Source organism: Pongo pygmaeus, chromosome 11 (assembly GCF_028885625.2).
Source record: "Pongo pygmaeus isolate AG05252 chromosome 11, NHGRI_mPonPyg2-v2.0_pri, whole genome shotgun sequence".
In the NCBI taxonomy this organism is placed as follows: Eukaryota; Metazoa; Chordata; class Mammalia; order Primates; family Hominidae; genus Pongo; species Pongo pygmaeus.
This window is the reverse complement of record NC_072384.2, coordinates 92,043,864-92,064,771: the sequence shown is the minus strand read 5'-3', so window position 1 is coordinate 92,064,771 and position 20,908 is coordinate 92,043,864. Positions and strand designations below refer to the sequence as shown.

Genomic DNA, 20,908 nt, shown 5'->3' with positions numbered 1-20,908 from the left:
TAATCCCGTAAGAATGGTGCTTCAGATACACAAAGAGAAAGCATTTGAGTATAGAGACAAAATCAGTTGCTACATATCAATATTTCACAAAGTTTTAAGTATTTCGTTTCATTAACATTTTCTTTGAATCACACCACATATTTTTCAGGGAAAAAAACTTCTATTCATTTTATCTAATCTAAAAATACGAATATGCATGAAGAAATCTAAGCAGCATTGAGGAAAAATGAAAGCAACAGTACGGGATGTTGTGTGGGTATGAATCTGGTCAGGACACAGAATGTGTCTTGAGATAGGAAAAAAATGTGTTGCTTTTTTTTCCCTTTTGGGGATACCCTGAATCAGCCACAATCTGATCTTTGTATCAAAGTGCTTTAAGTTTTTTAAAGTATGCATGTGAATGTAGCTTTTAAAATACAGGTGATTATTAGAAAATATTTCCTGTATGTTCTGTGAAAGTGAAATTGGACCTATTTAAGGATACAACAACTTAGGTATATTCTTGCACCTTTTTTGATAGTTATTATCAATATTAGCTCTATAGAAAAAGTAAGGTTAAATTGTTCTAAATGTTCCAACAGTTTCCTCCTATCTTCTGCTCTGCTAGAGAGCAACACCTCTCAAACCTTATCTACTTCTACTCTCACCTCTCGTATAAGGCTAGCAGACTATATATTCCTTGCTTCATACTGTCATTTTCAAACCATTTTCAATGCAATCCAGCATTGCTACCCAATAAACTGCTTCTTATTTGAAGTTCATGCTATTTGCCTATGCCACCTTTCCCCATACTTTAGTTATAAGCTGCTGAACCCCACATCACTATCATTTTTCTCAGTGACTCAGCACATAACTTATTTTCATATTTAGTCGGCCCTCTGTATTGTGGGTTCCATATCCATGAATTCAACCAACTAAGGAATAAAATATTTGAAAAAACGTGGATGGTTGCGTCTGTACTGAACATGCACAGATTTTTTCTTGCCATCATTCCCTAAATACAGTATAAGGATTATTTACATAACATTTACATTGTAGTATTATAAGTAGCATAGAGATGATTTAAAGTAGATGAGACGATGTGCATAGGTTATATGCAATTACTACACAATTTTATATTAAGGAATAGAGCATTTGTGGATTCTGGTGTCCACAGAGGTTCCTGGAACTAACCCCTTGCAGACACTGAGAGATGACGGTACTCTTTTTTAGGGTAAGCAATCAGGTAGCTGGGTACTTGAGAGCTAATGGTGAAATTGACATGTTTCAGGTTTCTAAGAAGGTATAAGATCTGTAATATAGACCTCAACCTACATGTAAGAATAAGCAGATTGCATCCGTGCCACTTAGCCTCATCTTGTAAAATATTCAGGTAATGCTAGGTTATGTAAAGTTAGGCAGTAGTAGAACATCCCCCAAAATTTAGTGGCTTAAGAAAACCAAGGATCACTTCTCACTCTCACTACTTGTTCACTGCAGTTGGTTAGGCAAGATGCTAGGTGTGGCAGCTGGCTCTGCATATTGTAGTCACCGGAGGACCTGGGCAGAGAGCAGCTATCTTAAACATTGACATTACACCTGTCCCCAGTACATCAGTAAATCTCGTCAGTTCTCTTTTCAAATTACATGACACATTTAACACTTTTTACTATCCCTCTGCTGCACAGCCTCCTAATTTGGCCTCCTCCTTTACTTGTTCAAAGCACTCGCACAGCAGGGAAAGAGTGCTCTTCAGGGTCTGCAACTTGCAATTACATGCTGTACCCTGAAGTGACCCCGTGTCACTTTCCACTCAACAACTCATTAGTCAGAATAAATAATGTGACCCAGTCAACCACAAGGCACCCAGGAAATGCAAACTTACCTTATGCCTGGACATTTAGTGCACAACTTTAATAACTACCAAAGGGTCTATTTGATCTTTCTTCTCAACATTGGCCCCATAGTCCTCAGACTCCTCAACTTGGGTTTAACCATCTGGACATGTGGTTACACCTTGTTATTACCTAGAATTGCTATGATTTAAAGATCTCAGATTCTGAAATTTCTGTCTCTGACCACTAGTTCTTACCTCTCAAGCCCCATGCTAAGATGGATATAAAATATGTGTAAATCCCTGGCAATGTGACAAGTATAATTGCAGCATAAGAAACATGCCAAGAGGCTAGAGATGAAGGTGAGATGGTAGGGTGGGGGAAAATCATGAAAGACTTTGAATACAATGATAAGGACTGAATTTTCATCCTTAAAGCCTTTGAACTAAACAGGCTTGTATCTTAATCAGATTTATATTTTTAAGAAGTCATTCAAAATTGTTTATTAACTTGCATTTCATAGTTATTAGAAATACTTCATTGGCTTCTAAACTGAGGCATAATCTTATATGAACAACAGTGAAGCCCTAAAAAACATGAGTTTCAAAAATTTTGTCATTAATTCCATCAGTGTGACTCACAATGTTATAGTAAGACGGATCCTTTGACATTTAAAATGCTTCTTGGATTTATTATTGTTACCAATATGCTTTATTCATTCACAAATCTAAATCATAGTTTACACCTGAAAATTTTAGCTTATGTGTCCTTCAATATTTTGTATAATGTCCTTAAAACAAGCATTAAACAAAAGTAATAATGGTGCTGGTTAAACCTAAATCTTCATAGTTTAGGCCAATAGAAATTTTCCCCCCAAACTTGAAGATATATATATATATACATTTTTTCTAAATCTAGAAAAAACAGGGAAATTGATTAATTTCCAATTATATTATAATTAAGGTATAAGGCATTTAAAAATAGAAGGTCCATGAAACTTTATGCAGCTAGGAATGAAAGTAGTTTGAATTTAAAAACGTAAAGTTGAAAAAATTAGCCTCATTAAGAAGTTCTAAATAGAACACTGTTAATTTTTAAAAATTTATCTCTTTGCATTTATCTCTGGATAACCTTGGTGATCTAATGGCAGTAAAATTTTCTCTAAAACTCATGCAATTTTTTTAAAACTAGATGTCTTTTCCACAAATATTTTTTTTTCACTTTGTAGTTTCAGACTGAGCTAATGGTTTCGTAAGCAGACATATTGATTAGTTCAAAGTCAATTTCTAACCTATTCCAGCTCTTCAGCTTTCTTAGACCATTTTGTGGGGTTTTTTGTGCTTTGTTTTCTTTTTTTTCGTTTTGTGTAAGATGGGCATGTCTTCTTTCATACCTGAAATCAAATAAACCTGACCTTCCTGTCCTTAAATGTTTGAGGATACATTTTTCTTCTTGTTATCTATTTTTTTTTGTATGCTGATTTAAAATAAAGTATGTGAAAACATTTTGTCTGGATGGGAATGAAACTTAAGGCACTGGGACCTCCTTAATTGGCTGCTAGTGGAGCAGATTCCAAGATGGAGCATCACTACAGAGGTCTTCAGGGGTTCTAGGGGGTAGACTATAAATTATGGATTTGAAACCAGAGCTTGAGGGGCAGTTGTAAGCTGGAAGAGGGAATCACAGGAGTCACTGACTCTACCACCTAGAGCCAATAGCAAAAGAGAAATTGTAGAGATGAAATAGGGTCTCTCAATGTGAGTCAAGTAGGGGGTCAAGGAAGGTATGTAGCTGGATCTAGCAAAAGACTGAAGCTAATTACAGGCACTGAATTCCATTTTTGCCATTCTTTCTAATGTTTTGGTTATTGTAATTCCAAAAGAAAAAAAAAACAGGAACTGGGCCTTAAGTAACAACACTAGGCTGGAAAATATTACAGGCAATTCAAAAAAATTATTGCTGTAACTACCAATTTTATAAAATATGTTGCCCTCTTAAAATTGGCTTTTTATATTTTTGCTACTCTTTTATTTCATTGGTCTATTTATACCAAATAAGTTATATATTTAAACAAGCCTGATTTTTAAAATTTCTTCTTTAAGTTTTACCTGGACTTAGAAATTAGACTTAGATGGATAGTGTTTCAGGCTTACAGTGAAAACTAATGCCCATAGTAGGCAAGTGCTAAAAGAAAAGGATAAAGCTCTTATTTTGTTTTTGTCTTCATCAATAAGAAAAGAGAGAAAATAGCACTTTAGTGCTTTCTTTTATCCAAAGTCCAGTGCACTAAAACAAAGAGGATGGAGCTCCGGGCAATTTCTGAAGATATCTACCAGGGACTTCTTATTTATTTCTTACTTGCTCCTTTGCTTCTCCCTTGATCCTTTTACTCCTCAATATAAGAAACCAAATTTGGATGTTTCAGGGAAAGACTTTTTCTATAGGCTCCATAATATTTTTATCTGTTTTTGTTATGCTGTTTTGTGTTTCTTATTCCTCTGTTCATACAAAGATTTCTACTTCAGCATCATTATAAGCTCAAAAATTCACATTTGATATGCTCAGCCGTGGACTTCCTTCAAAGAACCATCTTACTTGGAATAAGAGAATGACTTTCCTTCACCTTTAACACTTTCTTAATGGTAACGCCTTAGAGTGGCAGAGCAATTTAGAGGTTGCAAAGCAAAGTCACACGTCCTCGTATTTAAAGTGCACCACAGCCTGTGAGCTGAGCAGGGAAGGCATCTCATTTTACAAGTAAAAGTTCTGAGCCTCAAGAAAGAATCTGGACAACCCAAATCTACTTTTAGCATTAGGAGAATTTTGTGAAGATGCAAGTGCATTTAGATTACTTAATGCCATTTTCAGTTTTAAGTGTCACTATCAGATTTTCATTTCAGTAAGTGACATGGGAGATATGTTTAAGAAACGCAGGTTTGTTAAGTACAGAAATCAGCTAGTTAGAAGGTAACTTTAAAATTTAGGCAAGGTATGATAAAGATCTCAACTACTACAGTGGTGACAGAATGGGAAAATATTTAGGACATAAACATGGGTAAGTTATTAATAGATTGTGAACTCCCTCTACCAAAACAAATATTTAGTAGGTTAAAGTTAACTCAATTGGCAATTAAGTCTTTATTTGATTATTCAAATGAAACTTGCTCTATCACAAAATACCTTTAAGTTATCAAAACCAAATGCCATTTGCTAAAGACATACAGAAGTGTAAGTTAATAAAGATACATCTTTATTCATTAGAGGCTTACTAATTAGAAGAATTAAGTACAAAGTTGGCAAGCAACAAATTGATGTAAGAAAGACTTAGAAAGACTTTGGTCTTCCTTTATTCACATTAATTTTCCTGCAGTATTTCACATCTTTTTCCTTGTCACATCACCTCAACTGATGACCTCCTTAAATGTAAATACAAGAGAGACAATGAATACAACTAGAGGAGATCAACTTCATCTTGCCTTTTCAGTGGCACCGCCTCTCTACGTATGTACCCACATACTCTGCCATACCTCTTCCTCCAGGAGAAGACATGGTCCTGCCTCTGAGACCAACCACTACACCTCTGTCTAAACCCAATCCCTACTTTGCTCCTGTAATTATCCCCTTTCCTTCCCATCTAACTTTGTACCTCTATGCTCTATGATTCCTCTTAGCATGCAATGATGCCTCAACACTACTCTTCCATAAAACCTCTCTCGTGACCCTACATTTTTATCCAAGTAATGCTGCATTCTCTGTTCTCCTCATTAGCAAATCTTGCGAAAGTATTGGCTACATTTGCTGTTTCCACTTAGTAACCTCCCAGGCTTTTCTCAATCTCCTCTAACTGGGATTTGCCCTGCAGTAGCCCAAGCGATTGTTTATAATTTACCAATAAAAAAGAAACTTCTCATCTTTCAGGAATTAGATAAGGAAAAAATTAAAAACCATTTATATGAATATGCATAAAATGATTCAAATAAATTATCTTGGGAATAACAAAGCTATATTTAATTATAATACCATATTGTTGACATGATATATTTTCATGAAGTCTGGCATAGTAACCTGCTCGAAATGAATTTTGCTATGCATGATATCAGGCTGTCTGCCTTCTTTCCTTCCTTTCTTCTTTTCTTCCTTCCTGAGTTCATTAATCTCTTTCTCCTTTTTAAAATGAACTTAGTATCTTCAGTTGTAACTCAGGCTTAAATGATAATAGAATTGTCCCTCAACATAGTAGCTTTGTATTAATCTCTTAAATTATTTTTCATTAATATGCAAAAGATAAATTATATGTGATTTCTAAAGAAGCTTTGTCAAGCTCTAGCAAACTAGCTTAATTATGAAAAATTAAATATTCTGTAATGATCTCTTCTTTTGAGTCTTTAATATGAAATTACATTTGTTTAATCATAAGCTTGGTTCTTGGGCTTTTCAAGTGAATTTTAGAATCGTAAACCATTATGTTTAAGTGTAATTTCAGGCTTCCTTTAGTTTTTGGCATTAAAATCAATTTAAAATTAAAAATTATCAGTGGTGATTTTTTTTTTAATCAAAAAGAAACAAAGATAATGGATTTCCTCCCTAAAATCTGAACACGTTACTGCACTATGACACTGATACATATGCAGTATTAATTTGTTTTAGTTTTATAGATAACAAACCAAAATGCTACTTCTTGTTTTCACATTTTAATAATATGATGTAACAGTATAACTATTATTCATATAACTCATATATCATAATCTATGAAAAAAAGGAAAGTGTTTTCTTGTTCTTATTTTTCTTTAAAGTCATATTGGGGTTTCTAGGGAAAATTTAGAAAATGTTAAAGAAAATATGACTACAGCTCAAAAACAACAGCTTAGAATTGTCTGGTCCTCTAGGAACTGTCAGCAGCTTCCGTCATTTAAATACAACTTACTCACATGTGGGAGAAGCATATGGAGGGAAAACTCACACAAGATGCAAAATAGGCAAGTTGTACAAATTAAAGAACAGAATGGAGAGTTTTTATTTAAAATTTTCTTTTTATTTTTTTAAGTGAAATATGTCCTTTATTTGAATGTAAACTCACAGTTCAGATTTTTTGTGATAATGAGACAATAATTTTTATAATTTATTCAAAAAGAAAAATTGCTGTTCATAACTTGATAGTCATTTTGGCTACAACAGATATATTAAATGCTATCACTCATCATTTCTTTATCTATGTAAATAAAGTAAAAAAAAAGATAAGCCTATCAAGAACTATTTTGTTACCTATTTAAGAAAAAAACACGGACCACTAGATTGATATTGACTAAAATAGGAGAAAAGTGCATTCTAAAGTTTGAGATAACCAGATTAATATCTGCATAAAATGTGTGTAAAAGCTCCTTTCTCAGCTTTGTAATAATTTAAATGAGTGTAGAACCAGTATTTTTGTGTCATATTTTAAATCTAGAAGTCTCATTTTTTTTTGTTAACATAACCTGATAGTTTCAGGGACCGCCTGCTTTATTTCATACTTGATGTATGTAAATGCTTCTATTTATACACATTTATACTGTGTTTAATGTTATGCTATGCTAAATTTAGATGGGACATCTTACATGTCAATGAGAAAGATGTACCAGAGCTACATGGAAGAGAAAATTTGAACCATGCATAAAGTAGGAAGAGTAGTGTTACATTGGGAGAAAGTCAAAATATAATAGAAGAAACATATCTTAACTATTATCAAATCTATGCTGACAAAGAAATAAAATATTAGAAAGTTTGAAGGCAGATTTGGAGAAAATTAAAAGGAGATCTTGGTTTGTGTAGGTAAGTAAAGCAAACCAAATCTGAACTGTGGAAAATGATGTAAAAATATTTATTTTCTTAGAATTTATCAAGAACATTGATCCATATTTTATTAGTCAGCTTTCATTAGGTAAAGCTAAAATTACAGACGACCTCAAAATCTCAGAGGCTTACAGAATCAATGGCATATTCCTTGCTTTGATAACTGAAGTCAACTGTGGCTGTGCTCCATGTATCTTTTCCTTCTGGAACTGGTTGAAGGAATAGCCCATATTTTCGAATGTGTCTTTTTTGTACAGAAGGAAAGAGCAAGAAAGAAGAAATTCACATGATAGCTTTTTAATAGCTTCTATTAAGAACTCTCTCAATTCCACTCACATTTCAATGGCAAAAGCATGTCAGAAAACTAATGATGATATCAGGGAACTGCAAGTCATGCAGCTATGGCAAGAAACATATAATCCTTTTATCAGAAAGGGAGGAAAGATAATGGGGGGAAATGATACAATCTACTCTGCATCATATGCCAAAAGTGTTTTTCATGGAGAATGTGGTACTATAGATAAGTCTTGAAAAGTTAGGGCAAATACAGAACAGACGTCAAGTCATTTAGCAGCGATTGGCAGGAGTCTTCATTAGTATAGAAAACTTTAACTTTTTGCCTTTGAAATTAACACAAAAGAGTAGAATGGCTGTATAAAGTAAAAATAATGTTTTAAAAGGACATGAGTTTTATCACATAGGTAGAAATAAAATACATGACAAGAATGCAAAGACTGGAATATGATAATTAGAAATATATTGTCATAAAGTTAGTAAATTTTTCATGAAGTAATAGATTAGAATAATTTAAAAATGCATATTGTAATCCTTAAAGCAACCACCATAATAATAACAAAGAAACACTACTTCCCCACCAAAAATTTATTGGAGATAAGGTAAAATATATACCTAAGAATACTTTATTACACACAAAAAAGAATTGGAAACACAGAAACAAAAGATTGCTCAAATATGAATCAAATACCAAGTTGGTGAGCTTAAAACTAAACATGTCAATAATTGAAGTAAAAGGACTAAACACCCTGATTAAATCCAGACTAGATTTTTTCATAAGTTAGACTAAATTGTATGTCGTTTAAAAGAAACACATTTTAAACTTAAGGAGCAAAGGGATTGGAAGTAAAATGATGGAAACATCAAGCAAAAAATTAAGCTGGTGGGGTAATATGAATATCAAAATAAAGTAGATTTCAAGCTGAATAGTGCTAGCAGAGATTTTAATGGGGCATTTCATAATGATAAAAGAATCACTTATTCAAGAAGACATAAGACTACTAAAAGTTTATACCCCCAATACAAAGCTCCCAAGTATGAGACAAAAACTGACAAAACAAAAGAGAACTAGACACAAATTTACTGCCACCAATATAGATTTTAACACTATTTTCTCAGTAATAGATAAAATAATTAAATAAAAATCAGTATAGTTATGGATGATTTGAAAAACACTAACCATCAATGTAAGCTAATTGACATTAATAGAAAATTATTCCACACAAGAGCAAGCTACAACTTCTAAGGTGCACATGAAATAAAAAGATAGACATATCCTGGGCCATAAAACAAGTTATAATACATTTCAAAGTATTTAAATTAAACAATATGTTCTACAATGATTATAAATTAAACTGTTAAATTTAACGAAGATGAATAAAAATAATATACATTTGAAAACCCCCAAAGATTTGGAAGTTAAAAACACACTGCTAAATAATACATGAGTCTAAGAAATCTCAAAGGATATTCCAATATATATTTTGAACAGAAATACATAAAAACACAACATATCAATATTTGAGGTATGCAGCTAAAGCAATCTTTAGAAGGCAATTTATACATTTTAATACCTACATGAGAAAACAAGGCATAAAGTCAAGCATTTCTACTTCCATTTTAAGAAACTAGAAAAATAATAAATTAAGTCCTAAGTAGGTAGCACAAGGATATAATAAAAATAAGAACAGAAATCAATAAAATAAAAAAAGTGAAATAGCCTTGTATAAAGAAATCAAACTTGTAATTGAATAACAACAACAACAACAACAACAAAAACCACTCCCAGACTAGATAGTTTCACTAGTGAGTTATCACTTATGAATAAAAAATACTACTACTCTGACACAGACTCTCATAAAATAGCAGACGTGGGAACGATTTTCAGCCCATTTCATGAAGGGCAGGCATGGAAAATACAAGAAAAGAAAATTACAGCCAGCATATCTCATGAAAATAGATACAAAAATGCTCTACAAAATATTAGCAAATGAAATCCAGCAATATATTAAAAAGTTAATATACCAAGATCAAGTTTGACTTTTCCCAGGAATGCAAGGTTAGCACTGTCAACAAAATAGACCAAGAAAAATACTGCAACACATATATCTGACAACAGATTTGTACCCAAAACATATTAAACATTCCTGCAGGTGGAGAATTTAAAAACCACCACCAACAGTAATTTTTGCCTTAAGATTCAATAATCCTGCTGCTAGTTATTTATTCAAGAGAAATAAAAACATATGTGTACACAAAGTCTTTTACAAGGATTTATACAGCAGCTTTATTCATAAATACCCAATTATAATTTTCAGTCAGTAACTGAAAACAACCCAGATATCCTTCAACAGGAGAATGAATAACCTGCAGTGTATCATTCAATGGAATACTAAGCAATAAAAAGATATAAACTATTGATACATGCAACTACCTGAATTAATTTCAAAAGCTATCATTTTGAGTGAAAGAAACTTGACACAAAAATTACATATTGAATTATTCCACTGATGTGATGTTCTAGAAGAGTTAAAACTAATCTGTGGTGACAGAGATCTGCCCATATATAGACAGGGTAGTGGTAGGGCAATGCCTGGGAAGGGTAACCAGAGAACTTTCTGGGATGATAGAGTTGTTCTATGTGTCTTGATATGCACTCCTCAACACTAATTAAAGGCTACTGAGTTAGTCCATTTGCATTGCTCTAAAGGAATACCTAAGGCTGGATAATTTATAAGGAAAAAAAGTTTATTTTGGCACACGGTTCTCCAGGCTGTATGAGAAGCATGGTGCCGGCATCTGCTTCCAGTGAGGCCTCAGGGAGCTTTTTACTCATGGCAGAATGCATAGTGGCAGCAGGTGTGTCATGTGGCGAGACGGGGAGCAAGAGAGAGAACGAAGAGGTTCCAGACTCTTAAACAAACAGATCTCACCAGACTCTTAAACAAGCAGATCTCATGTGAACTAACTGAGTGAGAACTCCCTCATCACCAAGGGTATGGCCCTAAGCCATTCATAAGGGATCCACCCCCATGATGCAAACACTTCCTACCAACCCATACCTCCAACATTGAGGATTACATCTCAACATGAGATTCGTAGAGGACAAACATCCAAACCTTATCAGGTTCCCTTAAGATATGTGTATGGTCATCCCTCAGTCTCCTCAGGGGATTGGGTCAAGGACCCGCCCTCCCCGCAGTATACCAAAATCTGTGGATGCTCAAGTCCCTGATGATATAAAGTGGTGTATCCTATGCACATTCTCACATATAATTTAAATCATTTCTAGATTACTTGGAATACTTAATACGACATAAATGCTGTGTAAAAATTTGTTATACTATATTTTTGTTTTTTTAATTATTTTTTATTTCTGCATTATTATTTTGTACTTTTTTTCTGAATATTTTGATTCAAGATTGGCTGAATTTGTGAATGGGGAACCAGCAGATATTGAAGGATGACTTCATTTCACTGAATGTCAATTTTAATTGCATTTTTAACAAAGTGAATTACAATGCTTACCCATGTGTTTGAACATTATAGTTCACTGTTTTCAGAAATGGTATAACAGGTTAAGAATATTGTAAGAGTCACAGGAAGCATGATAGTGAGAACTGGGTTCAGCAGGCACATCATCATGTAGGACCAGCAAGAAGAACAGGGTGGTGATGGAATTCAACCTTCAGAAGAAATTACCGGGGCAGAGAGATTTGAGAGAGAAATAACTCAATCATTTCTTATAATCCCTCCAATTCCAAACCTCCCTAAAACGATTAAATACATTTTAATGGCAGGGCAGAATATTAGGGATAATTTGCTTTCGTAGCTCCATTTCCCTCACCCCTCAAATTTCCCTCAATCACTTGCCAAAACCTAAGTTTCTATAAAATAATGGGAAATAGTTATCTTACTTTGCAACTCAAAATAAAAGAGCTTAAAATATAAATGCATGGTTAAGATAATACTTTAAGATAAATGAATTTTATTCCTAATCAGTGTATGAATGCAAATAAGCACTGATCTTTCCTGTTACTGGTAATATAGAAAGAAGAGAAAGAAGTAACAGTCCAATTTAGCACACATTTACTGAGAGTGTAACATGTACTAAATCAGTGGTTTTCAAGCTTTTGTGACTGTGACCTTTACTAAGAATTGCAATTTATATTGCAGCCCTGTATGTAAGTACATATGTATGACTAAAGCAGTGTTATAAAATAAAACATATACTTGCTAAATAAGATGCAGTCTGGTATTTACTAGACTAGTATAGTCTGTTTCATGTTTACAGAAATGCAAGTCATGATGCATTAATTTCACCACCCGCTAAAAGGTTGTGAACTGTGGTTTGAAAAACACAGTGCTGTTGTTTCTACTCAAAATGTGGTCTGTGGACCAACAGCAGCAGCATCTGGGGACTTGTAAGAAATGCAGAACCTGAGACCATACCTCGCACCTAATGAATCAGAATCTGCATTTTAACTAAACCTCCAGGTGCTTCCTGTGCACTTTAAAGCATCAGAAGCCCTGTGCTAGACGATGCCTGAGGAGGGTGCTCTGGACAGATGAAGTCTTCTTGGTATTGCTTAAGGCAGAGACTCTTCCTTGGAGATAGTCTGTATTCAGAATAGGCATATTGAAGCCCCAAACTAAGTCCAATTCAGTATTTCCAAGGATATCTCAGGGCATTTTTATTTAAAAAAAGAAACATATTAACAAACAAGATCCACGAAAGCCTCTGCATCAGACCCTATTTAAGAACCACCGGTATAAAAAGTTAAATGAAAGTTGTGCACTGATTAAGTTGTTTGTTTGTTTACTATTATACAAAGGTGCAAACCTATGCTTCCAGTAATATGGAAATATTTTATTTTATATTTCTTTGTGGGTGACTTTATAGAAAGGCACTTTATTCACACAATATTTATTGATGGGGGTATTCCTACTGTTTCTTTTGAATTTACTTCTCCTTATCGGAGAATTTCCAAACATCTCCATTTTACCAATAATTGCCCTTTTATAGAAATGTAATGTGACTTCTGGTAGAAATATTATTATTAGTCCTGCTGAGATATCAAAATTTATCCCAGGATGACCTCCAGTCAATCCCTCACCAAAGATCTCAACTGCTGAAGAAAATGGGGCTGTCTCTAAGTGGCCATCACTGTTCATTAAGGTCTTTGCCATTGTGTTCGTATCTTTCCTGAGTAATGGGAAGTTTTAGTCTGAAAGTTGCTAATCTTGCTAACACTAAAAGGCTTTCTCCCATTAGCAGCTTCTGTGTTGCATTAATAATAAGAAAGCAATAAAGAGACCGACCTCAGCCGTTCGGTCTCCCCTGAGATGAGGCCCCAGCTTCCCTCTTATCCCCATGGTCCACTCTAATGGTCTTGCCTATATTAAAGTAATAGAGTGGATAATAAGATAAGTGCTGTCTATTTTATCAGAGTCTAAAATTCCTCCTTCTTTTTGGGGAGAACACCTTTTTTTTTAAGACATCCAAATTGAAAACTATACCATGAATACTTTTGTAATTGAAATTGACCTATTTAATTCATATTGTTTTAAAAATGTAAGCATTGACTATCAAGCACAGGAAAAAAATGTTTTAGGAAAAATAAATCCCTCCACCTTTCTTGGAAGAGTTATAAAACAGATAACTCTCCTAGGGATGTCTTCTTGTCCTTTTTTGAGTAAATCAAATTACTCATCTGAACAGCAGTAAACTAAAGAAAACTAAAGATCTTTGATTTTATAAGTATTAAAAACTCTTGTTAATAAAAAAGAAATGAAGAGAAAATAACATATTAAAACTAAAGTGAGATTGGATTTGACAGGTTCAAGGTGCATGTTAACAAATTGTCTTTGTTATTTAAAATGTTCATAAAGACAGGAACTAATGCTGGGATTAATTGCTTATGTCCTTTTTCTGTTGAAAATGTTCTTTTGCAGAAGTGTACTTCTTAAAGATTCCCTTGATTTAAACATCTGTTTTTAAATGTATATGATCTGTGTATGGAATTATATTATCTATGCAGTAGTTAATTGTAATTTTTCATTTTAAAATAAAACTACTTTTTCTTTCAACTATATATTTTTAACTGGGAAAACAGATAATTCACCTTGAAAGTGTTGCTCATTCCTTGCACTCAAATACTAGAAATTTTTTCTCAATTTACACTGTTGTATGCTGATTTTGAAAGGCTAACTTTATAATTAGGTGATATATTGCCTATTTTTGCCCTTGTAATTTAGAGGAAAAAAGGACCAGTATCAATCATCATTATCAGTGACTAAACAGTGACTCAATGTATTTTTTAAAATAAAATATATGTTCATAACCCTCTAACAATGAATCACTGTGATTAGCTCTATGCAATACTTATGTGAGATTCAATAAATGACAGTAAAAAACAACTAAAAACTATTTTCTAAAAACTTATAATCAACATATTTTTTCTTATAAGTACTTAACAGTTTGAGGGAAAAAATGTGGGCATATCTAATAAATCAGGGATGCTCATCTAAATTTTTAAAAATTATACATGAAAACTTTCTTTGAACGAAAAAGTCCATAATCTGGAAATAAGCAAATGCTAAATATGTTTCAGTAAAATAGACAGTAGATCTCTCCCTCAGAGAGGTGAAAATTTAACTCCCTTTTAACTAAATAACTCTTTCATATGGTCTATTTATTAGGCAAATAATTTTGATGAATCCAATAAACTCACATGCTTTTTGTTTTATTTAGCATGCAAAATGCAAATGTTCACCACATACCAATGGGAAACATATTATTGTTAGAGTTGTCTTTAAATTGGAGGAAAAAAAAGAGATGCTTATGACATTCTTATGAAGCTTCAATAGCAGACAGGTCCATTGGGAAAGTAGCAGCTTTAATAAACAATTGTCCTGGAGTTGCAGATATAATGCACAATTACCTGAATTCCTTTTACTTTTTTTCTGTCCTACAGTCCATGAAGGCTCTGGAGAAACTAGTCAAAAGGAGACATCCACCTGTGATATTTGCCAGTTTGGTGCAGAATGTGATGAAGATGCCGAGGACGTCTGGTAATATGCTGTTTTTATTCTTTTAGACAAAATAATGACAGTGATTAATTTCTTTTTAACACCATCAACCATTCTGCAACAGAAGACATTGTCTGCATTTTTATTTTCTTATTCAGTTCCCAAGTGAAAAAAAAAAAATGAGGGCTATAACAGCAAGGAATTTCTGGAACTGGATTAAGAGGTGGGCCAGCCAGGCAGATATCCATAGCATTACTTGATAAGGTACACTAAAATATCATTGAAGCCCCCCAAAACTGTCAATGTTAGGATATAGAGGGGGAAAAAAAAGTCTTATTTACTAGAATATCTTTGAAAAAGTATCATCAGAGCCAGGTGTGATGGCTCAGGCCTGTACTCCCAGCAGGCCTGTAGTCCCAGCACTTTGGGAGGCCGAGGCAGGAGGATCGCTTGAGGCCAGATGTTTGAGATCAGCCTGGGCACAAAGTGAGACCCACATCTCTACAAAAAAAAAAAAAATTAATTAGCTGGGTATGGTCACACTAGCCTGTAGTCCCAGCTACTCAGGAGGCTGAGGAGGGAGGAACACTTGAGCACAGGAGGTTAAGGCTACAGTGAGCTGTGATCATGCCATTGCATTCCAGCCTGGGCCACAGAGTGAGACCTTATCTCAAGGTTTTTAAAAGGCATCATCAGGAAGCAATAGGTGATCAGACTTAGTCTGTTTGGGTTTCTATAACAAAATACCATAAACTGGGTAGCTTATAAACAAAAGAAATTTATTTTTCACCATTCTAAAGGCTGAGAAGTCCAAGATCAAGGCAGATTTAGTGTCTGATAAGAGCTCACTTTCTCTTAAAATAGCCTTCTTCTTACTGAAGCTTTACATGTCAAAAAGGGCAAGGGAGGTCTCTGGAGCCTGTTTTATAAGGACACTAATCCCATTCATGAAGGCTCCACCCCCATAACCTAATCACCTCCCAAAGGTCCTACCTCCCAATACTATCATCTTGGGGGTTAGGATTTCACAATGTGAATCTGGGGAGGGGGACAGCAACATTCAGATCATACCAGTTGCTAATCTGACTTCTAAGATGATGGAGTAACTACTCTTATAAAGATATGTTCATCAAATAATGAATAATATTTATTATTTTGAATGGGTGCCAACATTTTAGCCTTCTACTGTATTGGTCTCACCTTAAGCACATTGAAAAGTGAATAACTCAAACTTCTGAGGGAGTTCTTTGTGTCATGATAATGAAAAGAAGCAGCCTTTTTTTTATTCCTCTCCTATTCTCTCTTCTGCTCCTCCCCTCCTCCTCTTCCTCTTCCACTTCCTCTTCTTCTTCTCCTCCTCCTTTCCCTCCCTGTCTTTCCCCTCCTCCTCTTCTTTTCCTTCTCCTTTGTCTTCATCTTCTTTCTATTATTATTATTGCTATTATTTCTTTTTCTTTTTTACATATACCTCACCCCTTTCAGGAAAACATCTGGCTGCTCTTTATTTTCTGCAGTATGTAGACTGTGCTTGCCTAGAGCAGTTAACCATCATTTTGATCAAACTTTTGTGAGTAGAGGGGAAAATTCATCTAAGGAAAATGAAGAAAAAAAATTAAGACAAGATTATGTGGCAGTTGTAAAACAGTCTGCACTTAAAATATTTTTTAAGTGAAGATTCTATCTGAGCAAACGGTGGTTCTTAGGGTAAACTACGTACTTACAAGTAAACACTGCCTTTGAATAGCCAAGTGAAATAAACATCTATTACTAAAATCAGACAGCAGTAGAGTTTTCATACCTGTCAAACACTTCTAGCCAATGGGCAGCTAGGAGCCGAGTGAGAGAGTCTATGCACTGGTTTGACCATCTTGAGGTAAACAAATGTATGTTTTTTGTTTGTTTTTTATTGAGACGGAGTCTCGCTTTTTTTTTTTTTTTTTTTTTTTTGAGACGGAGTCTCATTCTGTCGCCCAGGCTAGAGTGCAGTGGCACGATCTCAACTCACTGCAACCTCCACCTCCCAGGTTCAAGAGATTCTCCTGTCTCAGCCTCCTGAGTAGCTGGGATTACAGGTGCACACCACCATGCCTGGCTAACTTTTGTATTTTTAGTAGAGATGGGGTTTCATCATATTGGCCAGGCTGGTCTCAAACTCCTCACCTCAGGTGATTTGCCTGCCTCGGCCTCCCAAAGTGCTGGAATTACAGGTGTGAGCTACCACGCCCGGCCAACAAATGTATGGTTTTTTAAAAACATCCTAGGGACCATAATGGCTGATGAGTTTGTGGTTCCCAAAACTGAGAGATTGCCAGAAGTACTTTGAGAATTTTTTTAAACATACCAGTTATTTAGTTCCGCCCCAAAATTAATGAATCAGAATTTCAGAGAAGCAGGACTCAAAATTTTACTTTTCTACAAGACCCCCAGGTGATTATGGAAATACTACTCTAAAATAAATGACTAATTCAAAGACTCTTTCTCCTTCCTAAATGCTTTAGGGCTTTTCTGTAGTCATAAGATCAAGACACACAAATAGGAAATGTATCCTTAAAATATTTCTTTTCTAATGTTTTTTGGTGACTGCATCTGTATTTCAGCATCATTTTTTCAAGCTGTTTTCTTGTAAATAATTTCACTTTAAAAAAATGTACATGAGTATCTTTTTTTTTAAGAATTTTAATTTTCCTAGTTCCTTATCTTTTTAATGATTATTCTTTAAGTGGTATAGCTCCACTCTCCAAGTACAGATATTTAAGACATGAGCTTTTAAGAGCAGCTAAAAATTATTGGTTGTTTACTATGGGTTTTATCCATTTGTATACTTTTTTTTTCTCAGCTATCTTCAAAATAGCCATAGGAGGTAGAGTCCATTATTATTTTACTCTAAAAAGAGAAAACTGAGTTTTAAAGTGTTAAAGTGGCAGGATGGCAGGACCAAGATGAAGATACGAGGTGAAAGTAACTAAAGGTTGTTAGCATAACAATTCAACCAAAGATGCAATTGAAACAATATGTCTTTGCTGTCATGTCTAGACAATGAGATGGCCAGATTGCAGGCAGCATATTTGCAGTGACTTTCCAAGGCCTGCAAGGTTAGAGCTGGTCTAGGTAGATGTTTGCAGCTGGAAGTGGGAAAACATCCAGGCAAGCAGGGGGTTAATCCTGGTATTCTTGCAAAAGTTCAGATCCATGGTATGAAGGCAGTATGAAAAGATATGGGCAAGGATAGTGGCACCAGAAAGGCTTAGCAATTGTCTACAGGGCCCAGCCATGGCAACTGTAATTCAGAAAATAAATTCAGTTACAAATGAGACAAGGAGAAGGACAAAGGAGAACCTTAGTCATGGAGAAATTGGTGTCAATCAGAAAAACTCGTCAAGAACTGAAACAGGAAAGCCTGTATAGATATTGCAACTGGTATACAAAGCCAAGCCTTGGTTGCAAGTTGCTGGGAGAAGCATAGCCTACATCTGAGAAATAAATTACAAGGTCAGAATGAAACCAGCAGCAAAGCTGAATGCTAAATCAGTTAGCTCTTGGCTACGATATCTTGTATGCCCCCAGCATAGGGACAAGATTAGCTCCAAAATGCAGAATAAGCCTGAACCTCCAGATGGGGGCTAAGTGGCCATGGCTGTGAAGATTAGAGGGCTGTAGGGGCAGGGAGCCAAGAAGATCATTAGACTTCCAAGGTGAGAACAAAAGTTATTAGTGTTTAAATAAAATGTATTTAAAATGTTGAATGTAAGCAATAAGGAATTGTGCTGAAATGACAAGTGCATTGATTTTCATCTACATACCTTGTATGTTAACATATTGTATTTAGTCATGGCCGTGAAGGGCAGATTGGAAACAGCTGAAGGACAAAGGAATAAAGCAATGAGTGAAATTAAATAGGCATAGAATGAAAGAGGCTGTAAAGTAAGATAGGAAGCAATAGCGGAGTGATCTGACTATAATACTAGGCAACAGAACCTTCACTAAATCAAGGGAGCGTTGATACACTATTGATTTTGGATGACACCACGGCCAGGTTCTCTCAAACATAAAATACTACATATGATGTGTGGCAACAAAGAGTACAACTTATTGTTTTATTTTTTTCCTTTAACACTAAACTATAATTTTATGTGTACGGATTTCCTCAATCCTGCATTATGAAATAATAACAAGATGTGAATAACTGCTGATGTGAAATAATGTTCTTACTATATCCACAATACTGAAACAAAGGTGAAAAATTAATTCCTGATCTTTCTTTAACCCTGGCCTAATAAGTTAATATTTTGCATTTTCCCACTGGATTAAATCTAGTTATTCAAACATTCTTAAGTACTTTCAAGATGAAGATAAATCTTTATTAGAATAAAAAAGTCAGTACACAGCTGATCATGTTTTCATAGTTAGATGAGTTTTTGAGTTCAGAAGAAAGTCACACTGGAGATAGGAATAAAAAAAATTAATAGGGGAAAGAGAAGGAGAATAAAATAAGAGGAGAAAAAATAATAATTAGATGGCATTGACAAACTATGATACTAATGACACAACATTTTAATGCTTTTATTTTGAGAAAACAGATGGCTTGTAATCTAATCTAAGACCCTAGTTTATGTTCTATGATTTCATTTCAAGGTTTTTCTCTTGCATTTTTCTTATATGGAGAACATCAAGGCTGTAAAAAATCAGAAAATTTTAGGTTCTCTCAATAGGAAAGGAAGACCATTGCTACAAAATATTTTTTCAGTTATAGATATTAACTTAAATGTAGGAAAGGATTAAGCTTCCAAAAGAGGGTTAAAATTCAACAGGACAAGTTATTCACACGCCAGTACATCCATTCTCATGATAGAGGTATCTTTCATTAAGGATGGACTTCAAAAGTAACTGAAACACCTGTGTGAAGGGATGTGTGTGCCTGTTTATGGGGAAGGCGTTAAGAGAAGAAGAAAGGGATTAAAATATCATTTCTCTTTATATCTAGACTGAAAACAGTCAAAACTAATACATTTATACATAAAAGAGACTCTCAAATACACCCTGCCAAATATAATTTATAAAGAAGAAGAATGGCTTATAAATAAGTCAAATATCATAAAATTGACTCATTGCAAAGTAATAAAGCTCCATCTGATAGCATTGGGAATACCAACTTATGATTTCAGCAAATATTTCTGATTTCACTTTAGAAACAGCCTTATATTCCCTTAATTATCTTACCTGATAAATTATCTCAGTAAGTCCAAAGTAGGTCAGTGGAAACTCTTTTCTCTGGGAACTATTCCTTAGAAGTAATTAGCCTGGAACTTTCTGTTGGTTCTGTCAGTCAGAAGTAGTTTAGAGCCCTGGGGTTGATACTTGATTTAATATACATATACATACAAAAGCACTGATAGCTGGGTCTGACCATATGAATGGCTGGGTATGAAATTGGCTGCATGCCTAATATTTCCAGGAAGAGAGCACAGGTGCACAGGTATAAGAGCAGATGCAGCCAGATGACAAATGACATAAAGGGACAACTTAAATTATTAGGTATATTTGCTTTATATGTATTCTTCATAGTTCTTTATCCCTGTTTTAACTTTGCTTTTGTAGTATTCTCTACATGCCACTCAGGCTCCATTAGCGATATCATATTGGCTTAAATGCTATTAACTCCTTAGTAGTCATTCATTTTGTCTTTGAAAGCATTAATAATATTTTCCAGTTTTAGTGTATAACATCCCTAGTGTTTGAGTGCAATGGTAAGAAAGGAAAGAAGCAAAGTTGTTGCAATAAAATGAGTTCCAAAGAGGAATGAATGAATGTTTATTATTTTCTCTATTTCATTGATGTTTCATAACTGAAACAGGGTGTGGGATCTGGCATTTCTTTTCTGGGTGTCTCTTACAAAGACAGTTTAGTTTGAAGTCTTTAACATCTTGCTCCTTTGATCTGAG

The 20,908-nt window shown here is 34.4% G+C and overlaps 1 protein-coding gene across 1 annotated transcript in view; it reads left to right on the top strand.

Moving 5' to 3' along the window:
- TMEFF2 (transmembrane protein with EGF like and two follistatin like domains 2) overlaps nt 1-20,908 on the top strand; it is a 252,702-nt gene that overhangs the window by 123,861 nt on the left and 107,933 nt on the right. The window contains exon 5 of the mRNA XM_054478823.2: nt 14,915-15,011. Within this exon, the coding sequence (XP_054334798.1) occupies nt 14,915-15,011 (97 nt within the window). The remainder of the gene's footprint in view (nt 1-14,914; nt 15,012-20,908) is intronic.